This window comes from Clinocottus analis, unplaced genomic scaffold, assembly GCF_023055335.1.
Source record: "Clinocottus analis isolate CAN_PGR_092001 unplaced genomic scaffold, fCliAna1.0.p SCAF_5, whole genome shotgun sequence".
Classification (NCBI taxonomy): domain Eukaryota; kingdom Metazoa; phylum Chordata; class Actinopteri; order Perciformes; family Cottidae; genus Clinocottus; species Clinocottus analis.
In genome coordinates, this window is record NW_027176207.1 from 3,131,055 (window position 1) to 3,151,382 (window position 20,328).

The following is a 20,328-nucleotide window of genomic DNA, read 5'->3' on the forward strand; positions in this document are numbered from 1 at the left end:
CCTATTTTAGTTATTGTATTTTATACTGTTTTTGTATTGCTAATTTATGATACTTGTTTTTTTTGTCTCTTGTGTGCACCTCTGCTGCTGTAAATGTATCCACTAATAAAGGATGATTGTATCTTATCTTTCCAAGCTAACAACATCAGTTAATTGCAAGTCTTTATTGGAGAACTGACTGAGATTAACCCTAATATTGGATGCAAATTGCGTATCAGTTACACAGCATCATTCACATGTAATAGTTTAACCAATAGTTAATGTTTTGTTTGGTCCAGGTTTACTTCATCAGCAACTGCAACAAGAAATACTAAAAGGCCCAATAAGAATGTTTACTATTGTTTGAAATATTTAAAGAGAGGATACCTAAGAAAGCAAAAACCCATGTGCCATGGTTCTTTTTAGCTTTTACTGAGGAGCAATAAAAAACATCCTATCTGAAAACACTGTTATGGGATGTGGACGGCCCAGGAAGGGTGCTTAAAACCACCCGCAACATCATTGGTACCCATCTCCATCAGTGATATTGGTGAGGTGCCTGTGCAGAGCCCATTTTTGCACATCCAGTTCCTTCATCTGTAAGTCAATGTTTTATTATAATAAGTTCTTGGTGAGATGCCTGAAATAAGGACTGTTCTTAACACAAGCTTCTGCAATTTTCACATTTTGTTCAAAGACATAAAATACATAATTTGTTTGACTATTGGACCGCAGCCCTGTGCTCCTCTATACTCACAGCCTGTTTGCTCTGCTGTCACACCGCCAGCCTACAGTACAGTTCTTCCCTCAGGTGTAAGACTCCAAAACTCTGTGCTTCCTCATGAAAACCTTATCATAAAGATGAATATCAAACAAGAACTCAGAGAACTTTAAAACGCTATGCTACACTATTAAATTTACTCTGTTTTGATGCCATGTTGTTGATACACATGCTTCCTCAAAATTATATACTTCAGGCTATTTGATCCTTGAGAAGATTAACCCCACAGCACAGTGGGCGTATTTCCCGGAAATTACACTCATTTACGATCACGAAGCCATGTAATAAACACCCTTTATCCACACGGGGGCACCAAACCTCCATTTACCACAATATGCACTTATTCTTCAGCAGTCGGTTTAAAAATACAAAAAGGCAACAACTGGATCAAATCAGGCGCAATGATGGCAGACTGGCACTTCCTCAGTGTCTGCAGTCATGTTTTTCATTGCCTGTTTTTATTGGCAAAGAACTTGTCTTGGTGATGTCGTGTCAAGCGATGTAATATGAAATAGAACAATCTACAATAGAAAAAAATATTTGAGGAATGGGTTCAATTTTATTTTTTAAAGTGGAAGAGCTGCAGTTTTGTGCAGGAATGTGCACAATTATTTACCTGGAAAAGTCGAAATTTTGGTGGAAAGTACATAAGAATATGTGCATGTGGGGAGGTAGTAAAGATGTGTGTTAATGTGTTAAATGTAATGCTTCACTGTGCATAAGGCCAACATTCCAATGTGCAGTTTACAGAGCCAGTGAAAAATGAAATTTTTTGTTGAGATGTCATTTTTGTATTCATTTGTAATGTGAATATCAAGCACACCACCCGTCTTATCACCAAACAGAAGTGGCCACAAACAGTAAACATTCAAGGGCCTCACATCGTGTAGTAAAAATAGTTTTATTGAAATGTTTTACAAAAAATACAAACTGTCACTTAAGCACAAATCACACAGTATGTGTAAGGTCCATGAAACACACACACACACTCACATACACACATTAGAATGGTCACACAGCCGAACAGAGAGTCGAGTTTGAAGGAAGGAAGTGCAACAGGTACGCTCACATCTCCAATAAAAGATAATGACACAACCGGATCCATCTTGAATGTCCTGCTGAGCAGAGGCAGAGGCCCGGGCATGTTGTCGCAGTGTACAAAAAGACCATGCATTCATAATCAAAAGATACAAACAACAACAATGAAAGAAGATTGAATGAATGACGATTGAATACACTCAAGCACACTGAATACAGTTAAACAAAGAAAGAACAAGATACAAGTTTAAAAATGGAGCTAAAAATTTAAACCCTGAAAAGGGGTTGAATTTATTGAATCTCTTACAAAGAGAGAGAGCAAAAGAGACAAGTTATTCGAACATCACTCTGAATACAATGTGGTCTTTTCCCAGCATATTACACTCTAGCGGCTCCAGTAGCCGATATTCTTTTAGATATTTGCTATTTAATAAGGCTTCTGATTCATTCGTCTCGTCCTTGCATAGGGTTTCTGAATAATAGGTGAACCCAAAGTGCAGGCTTTATTCACCCACTCCACTGATAATACCATCGCCCACTTTGTCTCCTTTTGGTCAGAAACCAGGACGTCCGTGTATTGCTATGAGAGAGAAATCAAACTCATTGTAAAACACACAACATGTGTAGCATGAGAACAAATTCCACATCAACACATTATCTATGGTTCATGATTACACACAGTGAAGGAAATCCCTAAGCCACAAACATTTCAAATCAGTTTGGTGTTGCATCTCCCTCCGCTAATGGAAGTCACCTGGTTGTAGTCCCCATTTAAAATGGAACAAATACAGACTTTGGTTTGGCAGCTGGATTTTTTTTTTAATAACTAAACCATAATTTTTCTTATACGCTTGTGCTCGACGAGACCGCTCTGTGCTAAATATCAAGTACATCTCACCGGCTATCATAGTTTCTATAAAACCAAAAAAGGCTGAATAAAATACTGAAAACCTGTAACTTGTCAACCAGCTGTTACAAAGTGACACTCAAGGACACTCCCAAAATAGTCACAAAGGAAAACAAGAGAAAACCTGTCGCCCCGTTGACTTCACACTTTGTTGCGGAGGCGCTTCAGGGGACTTTTGGGTGTAGTCTTGCACTCACTTGCCTGTGTTCTTTTCCTGGATTAGACATAATCCTTCTTTAGTGTGTTAGAATTCATTTTACTGGTAAATCTATCTGATCGCCACAGTTTTCATGAACTATCGAGTCCTACGAGGGCAGTCTGAAGGCAAGCCGAAAACCATTCAAACTGTATCGCCAGGGTGCGGCAGCGCGAGGAAGCAGGGTCAGGGTCGTTCAAATCAAACACTCCTGCAGCGCCTGTTGGTATGAATATGATGGGCATCGTTCAGCCAATCCGCGTCCAACGTTCAGCACCCAGCCATGTTATAAAAAAATACTTTCACCATCAGGTAACATATAAGGAGTATTAAGCAGTATTTGAATATCCACACTCAAACAATGAAGAACTGAAATGTTTGACAGCAAAACCAAAGGAAATAAAACCAACAGCAATCATTTCTGGAAAACTATGCAGATAAACTGTTTTTTTTTTTCTTCTCTTTTTCTTCTTTCGGTCTGTATTAAGGTACATTTTTAAAAAGATGTCCTTGGCGTGTACCGAGGGGACAGGAAACCGCATATTCCCCATTCCACATGGTATTAGCATGCATCCTGGCGATAAAATGGGTTGAGTTCAGGTCACAGACCAGGCCAATAATCCTTGCATCATCACTGCAACAGCGATAACGAGGGGCCGCGTCAGCCCTTAAACGCTGCTCTGAAGCAGGTCTGACAAGCCAAAGTCACTCAATGTACACAAAGGCGTCTTTGTTTTTCTTCCAGCCTTGCTGCAGTCAAGTGTTTACTAGTTTCCTCCCCCCAGCAGAGGAGACAGAAGCCGCCATGTTGCGCCTCACTCCACCGGGCCGGTGCTGCTGCTGGTGGTGGCCTTGACCCCGGCCCTGCTGATGTGCAGCCAGGGCAGCTTGGCGCAGTTCTTAAAGAGCTGCTCGATGGCGATGTGACGCACGTGCAGCTCGGACGCCAACGAGTCTTTTTCCTGCACGGTCACCGTCAGCTCCTCGAAGACCTCTGTTGAGAGAGAGAAGGAGAGAAGGAAGGGGAGAGAGAATCAGTGGCTTCGTTCATCAACTTATAGACAAACAAGTGAGATAAAGAAAAGCAATAATACTGATCACTTAAGGGGTAGAGAGCAAAGATAACACGACAAAATGCATCTGCTTAGGGTACCTAAAAAAAAAACAAAAAACAACAACCTTTGTCAAGGATGCCAGCTTTACTTCTTGTACTATGTAGATCATAAAAAGCATTGCTCCTAAATCCTTTAGGATCCAAAACCTCCCCATCTGTTCTTTGGTCATGAAAAGATGTGGATATGTGACTGTGAGCCAGACACCCACGAGACTTCACTTCACCAGAGGACATCTTATATTAGCAGCTCGTGTCATCTCCCTCTTCACACTGGCCTGAGAGACAATCTGGCTCACTTCATCAGTCACAAACGAAGACATCAGGAATGTTTAATGACAACTAATTGAATACGAGTGTGCCAAAACAAACGCCATGACGGCGCTCAATTATGACCGTGTTGAGTAGAGAAGCCTTACGTTCTATATTAACCTCTCGCCAGTTAAAACACGTCTTTCTTTTGCTTTTATCCTGAAGAAGAACCTTGAACTTTAGGTCTAACGGTTGTGCTCAAAACAGACAAACAACACGTACTTTGGATCTTTATCAGTAGTTGGTGGTTCAGCTGATGGAGTTCGTCCACACTCATTTTAGTCACTAAAAGAAGAAAAAAAAACAGACAGTTGAGATTAGCAGACACATTTCTACTATAGTTTGGAGTTGCTGAGTGTTGACCTTTCTTCTATGTCAAGATCCAGAAATCTTTCTGAAACACACACGGGCTTACTGAATCTCAGGAGTTTAGAGGCTAATTCAAATGAATCCACGCCTCAGTGAGGTGAATGGGAGCCACATGCACATTTGAAGAGAAGAGTTAATTATGCGTGTTCAGCAGAGATAACATTAAATGACACAAATTGATCTGAAAGAGAATAAATACCAGGAAGCAATAAAGGATGCTTGAGAGCTGTACTGCATAATATATTAAGAGTCATTAATAGTTGTCCTTCACATCGGTTGGTGCATAAAGATTCACCAGAATGAAGGAAGTGTTTGCTTAGTTTCCTGTCCATTTGCAAGATATTCAGATTAAAGTGCGTCGACAAGCTAATGTGGAGATAGACGCGCAAATGAAACACAAACCGTGTACCTGTGAAATGCCTGTCATCTTTCATTTTAAGGCACAGAATGTTAATAAGGGGCCTATGACTGTGCGACGCTCTCTCACATTCCTGCAGTCATAAGCAGCTTTAGTAGCGACAAGACATGAGAACGCCAAGGACGTGCTGGGTCTCGAGGTTAGAGGAGAATTAACTTTTTTCTCTGGAGGGATCACAGCAAAGAGGAAGATAAGAGACAGACCGAGTAAGAAAGAATTTTCTATTCCTGCGTTACCATTTTGTCTGCTGCCTTTAAACTAATAAGTGCTCGGAAATAAATCACAGAGAAATAATCAAACCTTCACGACTTAACTACACACCGACACTAAAGTGAAACCTGAAACGTGCTCACGTTCATCTCTGCTGCTGCCCGGGTGTCTGCGCGGCGTTGGTCCTCCCAAGGCTTGCTTCCGACCGTGATGTCCGTTCCTGCCGTCACCGGACCAAACGTCGGCTCGCGGCTCCTGCAGCAGTCCCAGCTCCTCCGCCGTGCGGCACTCCAGCATCCCCACGGTGTAGTCCGGCAGCCCCGTGGCTTTGCCCGCGTCCCAGCGCGGCGTGTAGCGGGGCACCTGGGCGTCCGACTGGGGCAGCAGCTTGCGGTCACTGTCGCTGTAACAAAGGAGCTTGGCCCCTCGTCTGCCGGGCCCGTTGGAGGAGACGGAGTCTTTGTTCTGGGCGTACTGGATGATGCGGTTCAGCTTCTGGCTGAAGGCCAGCTTCATGCCCTCGTAGGAACTTCGGGAGACTTTGGAACGCGACAGCTTCTGGTTGACAATGAGATGGCACTTTTCAAAGCAGTCTCTGTGGCCGCGCAGGGACTTGGTGTGCAACAAGGTGGCAGAGGAAACACCTGCGTTCACAAGGACGTGAAGCAATGAGCCAAGAGGAACAATGCATTTTCAAGACACTGAAAGAAAACTGTCAAAGTTATGAGTGCAGCAATACAGTGAACTCCAAAAAGCAGGGTTATAAAACAATAAAAAAAAAGGCATCTGAAATAGTTAACAGGAAATAAAGCAGTGATCTCAGCAGTTATTGAGAAATGCATGTCTCGCCCAACAAATGAAAGTAAATCAGTATAAAAGAGAGCTAGAACTGGCAGATTGACCTGTCGCGATCTCTCCGTGAAAGCCGCTCAATGTGTGGTGGATTAGCCGGCAGAGTGTTGAGATAGCAGGGATAATAGTCTGACCCAGTCTCGCTGCTAACACATGAAGCATATTTAGAAAATGTGGACTGGGCAACAGCAGGGAGGGAGCCCTGCTTCACGTCCACATGAAACAGGGCTTTCCCTTCAATCTTAAATCTGTTTTTGTTGTACATTCGGTTGCCAGAATCGATATTCTAACAGCGGGAGGCGTTTCAGTTAACTGGTGGGTTTTAAGCCATATGCGTCTGGTGTGCTCGTAGTAACTCAAAGAGACGGCCGGCATAGATAAGGTCAACTCGCTTAGGTTGCATTTGTGATCTTTGGTGGTTAATGCCCTTGCATAGCTCGACAAGCTACTGCATTTAACCGCACTTCCTTTGCCAAACTGCCCGGACAGACTTCAAACTATATTCCTCGGAAGCACCTCGGAAAAGGGAAAACAAGTAACATTTTTTGGATCCAGTAAAAACAGGTCACGCTGTAACCACTTTAGCGCATACAAATTAGCCAGCAAGTAGACCAAAATTTCAAAATAAGCGCAGAGTAAATTGAGCCAGGGTTCGACAAACAAAGTGAAGCTGGAAGAGAAAGAGAGTGAAAACTGTGTTGTGTGTCTTCCACAGGTGGTTGTGTGATGGCCTTCTTCTCACAGCCTGCGTTTGTCAGCAGACAGACGAAACGTGCTGGAGCCCGGAGTGAGAAGATTAGTCACCGTTGTCCATATAGATTTAACAGCTCACTTGGGGAGGTTTTCCGCGCATGGCTATCTTGTTGCTTAGATCGAGGAGCACAGGAAACCACAGGACATTACCAAAACTAGCATTAACTAACACCTCATGACCACAGTAAAACAGTCAGACACAGGGCCCTGGTGTCTACTGCGGTCTGCAGGGCCTTGTGTAAAGGAATATACACACAAATGGGGGGCTTCGGTTTCCTTTAACCCCGGTTTGTGACAGCCATATCCAATCGGGTCTGTGACTGACAACCTGGAAGCTGGCGAGTCCCACACACTATAGGAAATACTGAATTAGTTTCTTTGTTGCAGTCTTAGGAAATTAAACTTGTCTGAAGTATCTTTGGTAAGAAAATGGATCAGAACAGAACTGCAACTCACATAAACCGGTTTTAAAGCAAACAGCGGTTGCTACAAGTCGAGCTGCCGACTAGCAGCACTTTCGCAGCCTTGCTGAAGTTGTGTGAAAACCTTGACTGAAGTGTTAATCTATTAAGGATGTTATTGACAGAAAAAACATAAGAAAAACTAAATTAGTTTTCAGCACCAATTGTCTTGTAATGTCTCGGTCCCATGTCCTTTCCTCACATGTCTTTTGAAAGCTTTCTGTACGCCTGCAGGATCAAAACAAACACCTAACGGGGGACAGTCCGCACATTATATATGCCTCAGGACACCAGAAGGTTTGAGACCATTACGCAACTGTGAGCGCAGAGGTCTATTCTTAGCATCTGCATAGCTGTGTTGTGACCCGAGTGCCGAGACACACAGACCTTTCCGATAGATTAGTCTTGTGAGGCACCTGCAGCATACAGCGCCAGGTATGCGAGTGTCCTGTACGAGAATGCCACCGAATCTACAGATGCTTAGCTAACGGCCGCGGGAGCTTTTTGCCTATCAAATAGCCATGGAAATAATCCGATCAGTCTTTGGACTACAACAAAAAAAACACACTGACTACCACTTCCCTAGCAGGGAAATCATTGGCCCACAACCAGGCCAGTGCACCACCAGCCAAAGACCTCACTCTAGCTAAGCAGCTTAGCGCTACTGTCTTTCATGGCCACACACACACACACACACTCACAGTCACACACTCTCACACACACACGGTCTATTCACTGGAGGTGAATCCACATTGTTCGGCTGTGACAGATAGAGACATTAAGCACGACAACGCTGACGACCAATGGGCTTGTTTTTTCCTGCCCTTTTGTATGGAATGAGTCAACTAACAGAGACAAAGCACTGACACATGCTTGGGTCTGGTGTAAAATACGAACATCTGCTGTTGTTATTCACGCTTTTCAGCTGTTAATAAGTAGTCTCACGGAGCAAATATAAATAAGATTACCGCTAGAATCCGATCCAATCAGGAAGCGAGTGGTACAGGACAGGTTATTCAAAGCGAGAAGTAATTATCTTGACCTGAAAAGATAAAGACCTGAAGACAATGTTAAAACTGTGCTCACAAGTCAAAGATTTAACACGATTGTATTTGGCTATGTTTAATTTACAAATTAAATGATGGGTCATTTATCAAATAGGGCTGTCCTCGCCTCCTCGACAAAGAAATTGTTGGACAATTTGACAAATTTGTCAATTTATCGATTTGTAAAACGGAGTTTCTCCAAAAAATCAATTTCGATTTTGTGTTTACCACAGACGTGGTAATACATTTCTGGGAAATAAGTCATTCAGCATGGAAAAAACATTAAAAAAAAACAACGAATTGACCAAAGAAATATAGTTGACGAAGATGAAAACAATCAAAGTCGATTTACCAACTAAGAAGCGACAAGTAGTAGAAACTAAAATAATATTTAATTCCATTTTAGTCATATGAAGTTGGTGTGGAAAGTTGAGAAACTGGTAAAGCAGCACCAGAAATACAAGGGCTGTTTCTCCATGGGAACGCTCCTAGCACCACGGCATAATAGTCCTCAGGCTGCAGAGAGACGACATCACTCTGTTGATCTCGTCCTGCTCTTTATTAAGTGGCTGCACTTCTGCCCAAATTGAACTCAAACGTCCACTCTCTAGTCTCGTGGTTGCCGTCATGGAAAGAGATCTCGGCCTGAAGTACCAATGCCTGTTGCTGCTGTAAATCGAAGCTTTTATGCATTCTTGCAAAGCATAATACAGACGCTGCTCTGTTTTAAATTCAATGACCAAAAGGACGCATTTGGTCCTGCCTTGAGCAACCTTCTGCAGACTTCTGGTTTTTATTTATTGTGTGTTGAGCAAGGCAATCAAGCCTTGACACACTTTTGAAAACCATAGTTCCTTCTGTACCTCTGGTTCTCCGTGTTCAAGTCGTCGTATGGACCCCACATGAGTACTTATACTTGTGTTATTTTACATTATTTTTTTTAGAAGTTTTTTTCAAAGAGAAAAGTATATTTAAAAACACTTTTATAACATATGAACATCCAGCATATGATAAGAGCAAGATTTACCAAAAATCCCTCTTGGAGCAGTCTCCAAGTTATTCAAACTTAATGGTTCAGGAGCTTAACAACATCCCGCATACTAATAATAATGCATCTTTTTGGAAAGATTAGGACCGAAAAAAATCGGAATCAGAAATATAACAAAGCTTCGGCATATTTGGAAGGAGTTTCAATCCCAAAAAATTATTGTTCGGTTAAAAAATAGAGAAAAACAAACTTGTTTTATGGGAAAACATTGTTCCTGGTTGCAGAGATAATTACGTTTATTTTTTCATTTTTTTTAAAAAGAGGTGAAACAGGGGGCTGAGCTTAAAAGGTTAAGAGGAGACGATGAAAATTGACACATGGGACAGAGGTCATCGGTGATGACACAGCTGCATTGCACGGTTTGGGAGAATGAGGAGTGGTCAGCAGCTGCACGAGCCAACGTGACCAGCACTGAACTCAACCCACTTAATAATACCCCCACAGACCGTCCACAGCAGAACAGACGATGAATGACAGACTGGTACCGCTGCTAAACTAAAAGTCGTAGGAGACAGTCACTTGAACAGGAATAGACATCCATCCATCAACGCCTTGCCTTGCTCGTGTATGAATTCCAAAATTTCCCAAGAAAATGTAAAGAAACAGATGACAAAAGTCAAATTTGAATGGAGGAAGAGGTGACATTTATTCTTAAACTCACACCAGTGATGTTAATAGTCCCATAAAATATCAAACTTGTTTACAATAATCTTAATTAGAATGAGCAGCTGCTTCAATGCTGTATGAAAATGCATGTGCCGGTTAAATATGTCAATATAAGTCTTGTAGTTACAGAGCTCTCTCTCAATAGGCTTCTTCTGATTTACAAAAATTTGTAGAAAAGGATATTCCCATATTCACAAAAATTGAGAACAAAAATGAAGCACTATAAAATGACAGACTAAGCATTGCAACATCTGATTGATCTGAAAATGTGATTAGAATAAATCAAGCTAATCTTGTCAAAACTTCAAATTATGATAATTAATACTTCTAAATGAAAATCATATTTGATGAAGCAAGTAAATCCCAGAGTCCCAGCCACTTACGAACAACTGATGGGAACAAAAATCAGTGAAACAGTGTTTCTATTCAGACAAAAATATGCGTTCTAATGCTCTTAACCTTGAAAAAAGAAAGTGTATTCTGTACAGCACATTATGAACTTGTGCTGCAGGAAAGTCTTTCTAGCAGCTACCTTCTAATGCTGTGTACACCTGTGGCATATACCTGTGTATAACCTGTGTCATATACCTGTTTATAGTTGTGTCATATACCTGTGTCATATACCTATGTATAGTTGTATCATATACATGTGTATACCTGTGTCATATACCTCTATAAACCTGTGTCATATACCTGTGTATACTTGTGTCATATACCTGTGTCATATACCTGTGTATACTTGTGTCATATACCTGTGTATACTTGTGTCATATACCTGTGTATGTATACTTGTGAACCGTACACTCAGTGAGTTATTACTTTCTGAATAGAGATGTAAAATATATATATATATATATATATATATATATATATATATATATATATATATATATATATATATATATATATATATATATATATATATATATATATAATATCAAATCTAAGTTGTGAAAACATTGTTGTGAGCAAACGCTGACAAGTTAGACAGATAGCAGACAATGCATGACACTTAGTATTAGAACCCAAGGCTGTTAAAATGTTAGAATAGAATAATCTACAATTACCCAGTATCAGTGGGTCACAATTTACTGCAAACTATCTACCAACTGCTTGTTTCTACCAACAAGCCAAGTGAAACTGATCTCAGTCTCACATTAATGCAGAAACAAGAACTTGGTGCCAGAGGATAACAGCTTTTATAGAGGAGGTTGCTCACATTGTTACCACACTATGTGGTTTAGACTACACAAGTTAGTTTAGAGATTCACAACCTGTGGTGAAAGAGGCAATTATTTCACAGTTGCGTGGCTAATGAAGAGAATCAACTTTGAAAAAAAAGAGCAAATCATAGACTCGCATTGGAAAGCAGCCCATTATAAATATAACCATTATAGCACGATGTTGGAACGCCTGGAAAGCAGTGCCATGCGGTGGGTTCAGCATATCCATGGACCCCGACTGAGTTTAAACATACAGCAACATCAGGCAGCAACATAATTACCTCTCTACATTCAAGGTGAAGAGTTCACCCACAATGAATACGCTGTTTAGAGGAGCTACAATGGCCCCTGTGGAGCCAGCAGCAACCAGAATCAGCACCGATTGCATCATTCCAGACCCCCCCCCCGTTTTGGAATTTGCCATTTTTTCCTCACTCCAAACACAGCTGGAAATAACACTGCCAGGCTTCAGTAAAAATGCTGTCTGCATTATGTAAGCAGATGAAGAAATACATGTTCTGGGCTTTAGCTGAACCTGGCAGCTCAGCCGACATCTTGTCTGACAAGGAGCCAGAGAAGACCAGGAGACTGTCTAAGAGAGAGTCTGGTGTCGGATCCCTCAGGTGTTTACAGAGCACAGCCTGCCACTTACCATAAGGCCAGTTTAAAAACAAATCCCTGCCTGGTTTGAATTAAACGGCAAATGAGCAATCAGATCCAAACCGCAAAGCCTGATGAATAGTTATTGATACCACATTTGGCTGTTTTGGGTGGTTTGAAAACTGAGAAGAGGGAAAGTTAAAAACCCAAACTGTGCCAGCGAATGTTTTTTTTTTTTTAAACAGTGTTTCAACTGTAAACTTCTCCCATTTTAATGACATATCTGGCAATCAGCTAATTTCCAAACTTTTACTACTACACGCATTACTTTAGCTGGTTAAAGCAACATCCCTCGCACAGACTGGTTGAACTGGCTCTCGGTGTGGAAACTAACTGCAGCAGCGCTCTTGTTCTCTGCCGCTCAGTGTTGATGCTCAAGGCTGTGTGGCCATGTGTACTAGACAGCTCAGATGGTGCAGCGAGCAGAAACAAAAGAAAGGTTTGAAAGCAAGAAAAGCCCAGTTAGGCAGAGGTTGAGCAAAACATTAATAGACACAAATTTTTACTCTGTATTTTGTGATGGAATCAGCACACACAAAGGCCAAAGCAGTTTCCTCAGGAAACGACTACTTGGAGCTACAACAAAGGTTGCACTTCCTGAACAATCAATCCTGCGTCGAACTGTGCTCGATGCTCTTTTTTTTGTTGTTGCCACAAACAACCTTCACATACTTCTGCATCTGGTTGTACTGTGGGCTGAAGCCTTTCTGACAAACAACGCAACGCGTGGATCTTGTTTGTGGTTGAGTTCATGTACCGCGCGGCCAAAATTTCAACGGTGAATTTCGTTCGCGTCGGCAGCTGACATTTGAAACGGACAAGTCTGAACATCCCCGTGTCATGCAAGCCTCCGAGCAGATCTCAGGGCGATTGCGGGTGGAAAGGAATACTTGAAGAGTAAGCAACCAACTCATAATCGGCCTGCTCTCCACGGTGACAAACATTGTTGCAGTGGCCAGTTGTTGGTGAGCATCTCAGCACAAACAACGAGTTCAAAACAAATGTTCTTTGTTCAAAACAAAGAACATTTTTTACTTTAAAAAAAGGGACGTTCCTCTGATTTCACTCATGACGAGTACCAGACATCCTATAAAACAGTTAGTGTCTTTTGTGACTCTGGAGGGAGCAACATTTGTAAAAATAATTAAAATAATTATGTTTCTGCTATCGCTGCTCTGATTTTCACCCCATTTAAATCATAACAAACACATCAAACATGCTGAGTGGGGGATTTTTCCTTATCATGAAGGAAAATAAATACACTCGGAGGCTTCAAGAAATCTCGTTCATGTTCCTTTGTTTCTCTTTACAAGGAACCTTACAGCAGACCTATCAGTATTTTTTAGCAAGCTATAGTTCTGGTTGGTATGACTCCTCTGGTCTGGAAGACATTGCCTTTTGCACAAAATCAATGGGGAGTTAGGTCATTGTAGATAGAAAAAAAGAAGAAAAAAAGAGAGAAGCAATCTTGCTTTTACTTAAGATATAGCAAGATGGCAATGAATATTCAGCAGCAGTAATACACCCTTGAGATAACGTGATATGGTTTCGAACAGAGAGGCACTCTCTGTGTGCGCACGAGAGGTGAAAAACACTCTCCCCCCCTTCACATGTTTTCGTACACTCTGTCTGCGTGTGAGCACTTTTGTTCTCTTCTCCTCGAACGAAGGACGGCACATGAATGAGCACTGTGGCCATTAGGTCGGCGTGAGCAGGCGACAGGCACACAGCTTGGCCTTAGTTTTCAATCAGCCGTGGCTAACGTAGCCGCATGCAGTTTGGCAAGCTCCCCTCCCACTAAAGAAACGCTTAACTACATCAGAAACACATGCTCGTCTGCAAACCCCCCCAGACCTAATAGTTGGTTAGATAACAGACACACACACAGGCGACATCAGAACCTGTACCCCCAGAAGTCTTGTCCACATCCAGCAACACCGAGGGTGCCCCAGTTTTGTCTAAATGATGAAAAAGAGGAGACACACATCCTGGCTGAAACATTAAATGGAGCAAATAAGGACGCCCCAAATGAGCCAGATAAGCAACTCCTTCCTGCCTTGTTAAATGTCAACAGATAAATAACCATCTTTGTTACATTCCTTTAAAGGCATTCAGTGATCCATACGTCCGGATTGGATATCAGTGAGCTTAAAAAAAAAAGTATATATAAAAGGTGATCTGGAAAACTGCATTTAGTTTTCTAACATGCAACAGTATGCATAGAATTCAGCTGCTGCACAGGCAGAACGAATGAAAGTAAGTAGTATTACATGCTAAATATCACACACTTCAATATTCTACTAAGGCTGAAAGTCTAATATTTAGGCTTTTGTCATTACTGCATATACTATACATGCCAGCAAACACAAGCTATGTCCTTCTCCCATTTTTAGATTAGATTTCTGCTGAATGAGGATGAATGAGCTTGCAAGCGATTTACGAATACAATTTAAGTTTAGAATTGTTCCAACAACGCTTGTATGAGGCTGTGACTCTGAAGACTGGAGACTCTTTTGCAGCACGCAAAGAGCAAAGCGATTAATCAACACCCCCACGCTCAGCTCCTTTATCCCACAACAGACGAGACCTATAAATCTTTTGTGCATATGCATTTTCTCCCGCTGTCAAAAGAGTGATATACCATTCCGGGAGCTCTTAGTCAGCTATATTGCACCGTTGTATAAGTCGTACACAATCATCAAACTGTGCAGACATGAACACGCACACACTGCTTGCAGAAAAGAGTCTTTGTGGATCTATGAGACAAGTGCCCAACGAGAGGCATAACTAATCCCTTCTGATTTGTCATTCTTCTTCAAATAGGCCACTCATTAATTAAGAGATGAAAAGACTTCAAACGCATGCTCTTGAGTTTGAGTGGCACATCAAACGGGGGAATCACAGTGGTCTGCTGTAGAGAGAGCTTTGGTCCTGCATGCCCATTAACCTGCACATATCTCATATGTTGTTCCTGTGGAGGATAAAATAAGCTCATGTGGAGGGCCAGTATAGGATACATTAAGAAATCTGAACGCCTCCGAGGCTACATTTCAGCTCCTGGCGCAAGTCAAGATTTGCCGTGATGGGAAAAGAGATCAAAAAGAATCTGGATGTTTTCTACAAAAGTGATTTATTGTGAGATCCAAACGCTGGAGACTCTTGGCAGCTGAGACCAGTGCTCTATCCACATAAGGCCGTCTCTATATGAATCCAATTGGGGGGGGAGTTGAAACATTAGCTTGCACAAATGCATTAGCTGTACGTGAAGCGGGCTTTTACATCACTTTGTCTTACCTTCAATGCTGAGTTCAAAGCAGACGTGGCAAAAAGACATGGTCCCCGTCTCCGTCTCCAGCTTGCAGACACTGCAGATATTGTCATCGTTCAGATCGATGTTCACAAACTGCTCCTCTTCATCCATTGTGCTTCAGGGGGAAGTGAAAGAGGGCACATGGCAAAATATCAGGCGCTAGCACAACCACCAAGACATGTTTTGCTAATTAGGTCACATTTTCAAATAAACTTATTAAAAATGCATTTTTTGGGAGTGTCTATGGGGGAAATATTTTTTGGATGGCACACTATTTTTGGTACAAAACACAGTAAAAGAGGCAGTTTCCTTTTAAGGAAAATGTGTTTCAGTCTGATGTTATTGATAAATTGCCACACAAGCTCTCTCACTATTTGCTTTTGACGACATGCCAATAATGGATCCCATGGTGTTGAATGTCATACCCATTCCCCACACAAAAAAACAACGACAATCCAAACGCAAGCAGTCAAATCTGAAACCAACAGTTATCTCTTGAGGGAAAGAGTGTACACTTCTGGACTGGACTTACATTTACATTGGGAAAGCATGATGATTTGGGTTTACTTAAGACAACGTGTACAAAACGGATGGATTCACTTTGAAAGATTCGGAGTAATGGAAAAGAGAAATGGCCTCAGTGTGCATCTCTGTTCTGGCTTCACAGTATGTGAGCACCAGCCTTACATTCATTAACAAATGCCCAATGGGAAACATGTTTGGTCAGCTGTACAACACCCACAAACTGTCAAAAAGATTATAGATAAACAAACATCTGCTCCGGTGTAGCTTTCCCCCACAAAATATTTAGCAATATTGGTGTTAGTGTTGCAATATCAGATGGAGACCATAGAGTTGTATCTGTAGCATCCATTTGTGCAACCACCAACCAGAAGATGTACTGCTGCGTAGTTTATTGTATCAAGCAGGCTTTTAATTGTGTCAGTGAAATGATGTACTCCAGTAAGTCTGATGTTTCTCTTGAAAATTTTACTGTTTCAACCACATATATTTAAAAAAAGGTATTCAAGGTTGGGGAAATTAATTCCACCGTAACAGGATGAGGAAAATAGCTTTGCAACAAAAATGAAAAGAGAAAGAAAAAAACACATGACATGTTTATTTAAACAAATACATTTGTATGTGAAACTGGTTTTGCGAAACAAAACTCCATGTCTTGTGACAAGCCGCAAATAACACATGTTACGGGATCAGATCATGAGCCGGGTCGTGTCTCGGTTCTGAGTCATTGTGAGACAATACATATGGAAAATGAGAGCCGTCAGTACAGCGAAACGACGTTTGATAGAGTTATTGAACAGTTCTGGGGGTTATTTATACATGTATACGTGCTTCCAGTGCAACTAATGCACATAAGTAAAGGAGCTGTGAAACAGAGTAAGCTAAAGAGTTATATTGGCCAGCGATGGCGAGAACGATGGGGGCTCGGGTTTCACCTGAACTTTTCCCTCTTTGGGTTAACACACTACGTTAACCTTCGCCGTCACGTATTTTTGTCCCACCTCGACACCAATTTAAAAACCTCAATGTCTGCGGCAGGACAGCTCGTCTCGAGGCAGTTTGAAGTTACTAAAGTATGAACGATAAACAAATGGAGGCTAACAATAAGTTAAGCTAGCAGCGCGCGGGCATCCTCCGAGTAACGTTACTCTGGTCTGGCTGCTTCGTGACCGTTATTCGGCATTGTTAAACAGCGGGGGAGCCGACACAATGAAGGTGCCGCCGGGATTTCGGAATACCACTTTTGTGAAACTCACCTGTATCTTGGAGAGTGTGTGTGTGTGTTGGCCGGCTGTCCCTTGTGTGTGCGGACCCCTCGGTTCTCGTTCGCCGCGGTGAGCACACAAACATCCAGCGCGTCACGGCAAATCCAGAGGATACACAGGAACCTCGCTCCCCTCTCATCGGAATGACCCACTCGTCTATTTGAGGGGGGCCGCTAGTCGACATTAGTTTCATTATCGACAGCTTTGGCCCTAGTACACGGGAACTATGTGAATTTATTATGTTTTTGTCATAAATAACTACAATTGTGTCATGAAATGCATTATTTTCAATACACAAGCCACCTCTGACAGCTGGACCTGTCAATACACCCCTACGGTCGAACCAAGGTACATCTTCCGAGCGTCATCAAAACATTTCCCTATAAAGGAATAATTTAGGGGCTAACTATGCATAGTCGCCTAATAAATACAACATAGTTATCGTAAAGCATTCACCCTTTGTTGAATACACGATATGAGGCATCAGCCTTGTATTTCAGCCTTCTCTTCACTCGTCAGGATATTCGGTTTTTATTCTCCTTCACGTGGGGAATTCCCGCAAAATACCGATAGAAATAACTGTAATGGCTTTAGGGGTAATTTGGCCGTTGTTATTTCCGAATAACTGACTCAGTGGACATGTTCTTTAACGTGGTTTGACCAAGTATTTTCAACTTACTTTTTTAGCAGTGGTGTAGTGATATTTGTCATGCTCACACCTCCTAGTTACTTCAAAGTCAAATCATAAAACACATTTTATGAGACATTTACAAATACAGTAGCACTAGCCCTGACTGAGGGCCTCTAAATGCTGGGCCTTTCTATGCTGTTACCTTTTGTCAGCTGGACTTTGTCACAACACGTTTCTTTCCAATACAACAACAGCTAGAACTGGAACAACAACTCTTGTTGCATCCCAATGCCAGTCCTGGATGTTACTGGTCAAATACTGGTCCTCAAAAGTCTCATGTATTTCTAAAATGACTACATGCCAGCAACAATGTTACAAGGCTGTTGTGTTACAACAGCACAGCGTTTGCCACCTTGTCATAAGTTGTCATCCATCCACTGACAATTTATTCTGACTCTGCAGCCCACATGAAAAACATCTGATTTTTAAATTTGATTTATATTGGTTGCTATTTTGTTGTTGTTGTTGTATCATAAACAACTACATGAGTATTCCAATTAGGCCATAGCTCAAATTAAAAAGGGAAACGCCTCTGCATAATCATGGGTTGTGCTGATATCTCACATGCTGCATTGAGTTTATCAGTCATAATTTACATAACGGCTGCATGGCCCCGGGGAAGTGTCATTTAAACTGTACAGCCACCGCATCTGCAATGGCAGGCCATTGCAGGCTTAAACAGTATGCATGTGTCAGTAGTATTTCCTTCCGAATGCATTCTGTCTGTTCAGTGTGTCCTGTGTGTGTCATGAGCTGTTGTGTGTAATATGATCCAAAGAAGGCCACTCTGCATTTTAATGTATGCTAGACTGCCAGCATTATGCAATTCACACACCACATCTCTCCTGTTGCATGCACTAGCAGCTGTTTCTTCTTTGAATGGATTTACCTCAATACATAATCAGAGACAAGGGCGCATAATAAACTGTTGTTATTGAAAAAGTGAAAAGCAAATTGAAGACGGTTAAGTGCTGGAATGTGACTCAGTGGTGATACTCTAGAAAGATAGGCTTCCAAACATAAAGCCTACAGGGAGTTTGTGCCACCTGCCGGCCAAAGTGCAGCAGTACAACTACAACCAAAAGACGCATGCAAGTACAGACCCACAACAATGATAAGAGACAATAAACCTGGTTATTATTTGTTTTAAAAGCTTACTAAAAAGGTGACGCAATAGCTCTCACTCTGCACTGTCCCAACCTCGCCAAGATTCCCCCCACAAATACTATCTACTGTGAAGATAAATAGTTGTGCAATACAGCCGCATTCCACATGTTACACACTTTACATGTAGCACACAACTACATGTCCTGCAGTAGAGGGCAGAAACACAGCCACCAGCGGCATACATGTTCACATCGTACTGTACGTTGTGTGCTTATCTGGCAGCCGTGGCACAGTCAGCCTTGCAGCCACTTTCATTGTTTGTCTCGATCACACATTCAGAGCCCTCCTGTGGACTATAGCAGTGTGTCAAAATTCAACTATTCTCAAACAGCCCTATTAAAGCTAATACATGGCTAGCATCCAAATAAGCAGATAACACCGTATGATGTAATACTGCCTCCACAGATCAGACCTCATTTGCATTTATGAATACGTCAAGTTATGGCAAAGCTGGAGTCAAGGGGTGCCAAGACTGATGTCATCTGAAAACAGATTGAGACTCGTCCCAGAGGGGCATGTGTTGACACAGTGGCAACACACTGGTTACTGTGTGGCCATATTTCAGCTTCACAGATGCTTTCCCCCCTGAGTGTGGACTTAAACCTCCACACACACACAGATTATGTTCTCAAACTGCACCTTTCCAGGATTCTGCGCTCCAAATTTGACCATTACACAAAACTATTTAGGACACCTCATACATTATTTGTCATTGTAACAATGTTACAATGTAATAATTGGCCATGCGCGGTTATAATTTTCTTAATGAAGAAATGAATAGGGGAACCTTTAATGGTGACATATAATTAGTTAAAATATTGACCTATTCACCTGCATTGACCCTCTCTCTTGCTTATCATTGAATTACGTTCCAACATTTCAGCGGCGCAGTCACCCTTTGCTTAGATAACAATACATCTGATAATTCATCGACGCTGAGTGAGGCCATATCCATCTCTTAACGCTGACTCTGCATCCACATGTTGCAGCTTGCCTCAGATCTTGCTCAGCGAGTTCTGTGAGGTTAAAATAAGGGGAGAGGAAGAAACAAAAGTGGGGAGAAAAAACAACGCAATGCAACCTGTCGGAGCTCTTTACTCCCAGCAGCCAGTCACCGAGCGGAGAGCAGATGTTCCCATTGGCTGCTGCGCCTGTTTCCAGATCATTTGCAACTGAAAGAGAGAGAAAGGAGCGTGCGTGTGTGTGTTTGTGTGTGTGTGTGTGTGTGTGTGTGTGTGTGTGTGTGTGTCGTGGAAACGAAAGGATAAATCAAAGTTTCTTTTCTGAGAGACATACTTTGATATGTGTCCTCTTTATAGAGAGACACCGGCACCTTTTCAGGG

At 41.9% G+C, this 20,328-nt stretch overlaps 1 protein-coding gene across 2 annotated transcripts; it reads right to left on the reverse strand.

Annotated features, from left to right (window-relative positions):
* Positions 1 to 1,645: 1,645 nt before the first annotated feature.
* On the reverse strand, positions 1,646 to 17,225 carry cunh21orf91 (chromosome unknown C21orf91 homolog). 2 transcript variants are annotated; one of them, XM_068601294.1, is made up of 6 exons: positions 17,119 to 17,225; positions 15,325 to 15,455; positions 13,938 to 13,988; positions 5,465 to 5,965; positions 4,547 to 4,609; positions 1,646 to 3,895 (listed from the first exon to the last, which is right to left on the reverse strand). In XM_068601294.1, exons 2-6 carry the CDS (start codon positions 15,449 to 15,451, stop codon positions 3,717 to 3,719), a joined length of 921 nt encoding a protein of 306 aa, XP_068457395.1. In that variant the 5' UTR covers positions 15,452 to 15,455; positions 17,119 to 17,225; the 3' UTR covers positions 1,646 to 3,716. The 2 variants fall into 2 exon arrangements, with proteins under 2 accessions (XP_068457395.1, XP_068457396.1); XM_068601295.1 differs by lacking the exon at positions 13,938 to 13,988.
* Positions 17,226 to 20,328: the final 3,103 nt, after the last annotated feature.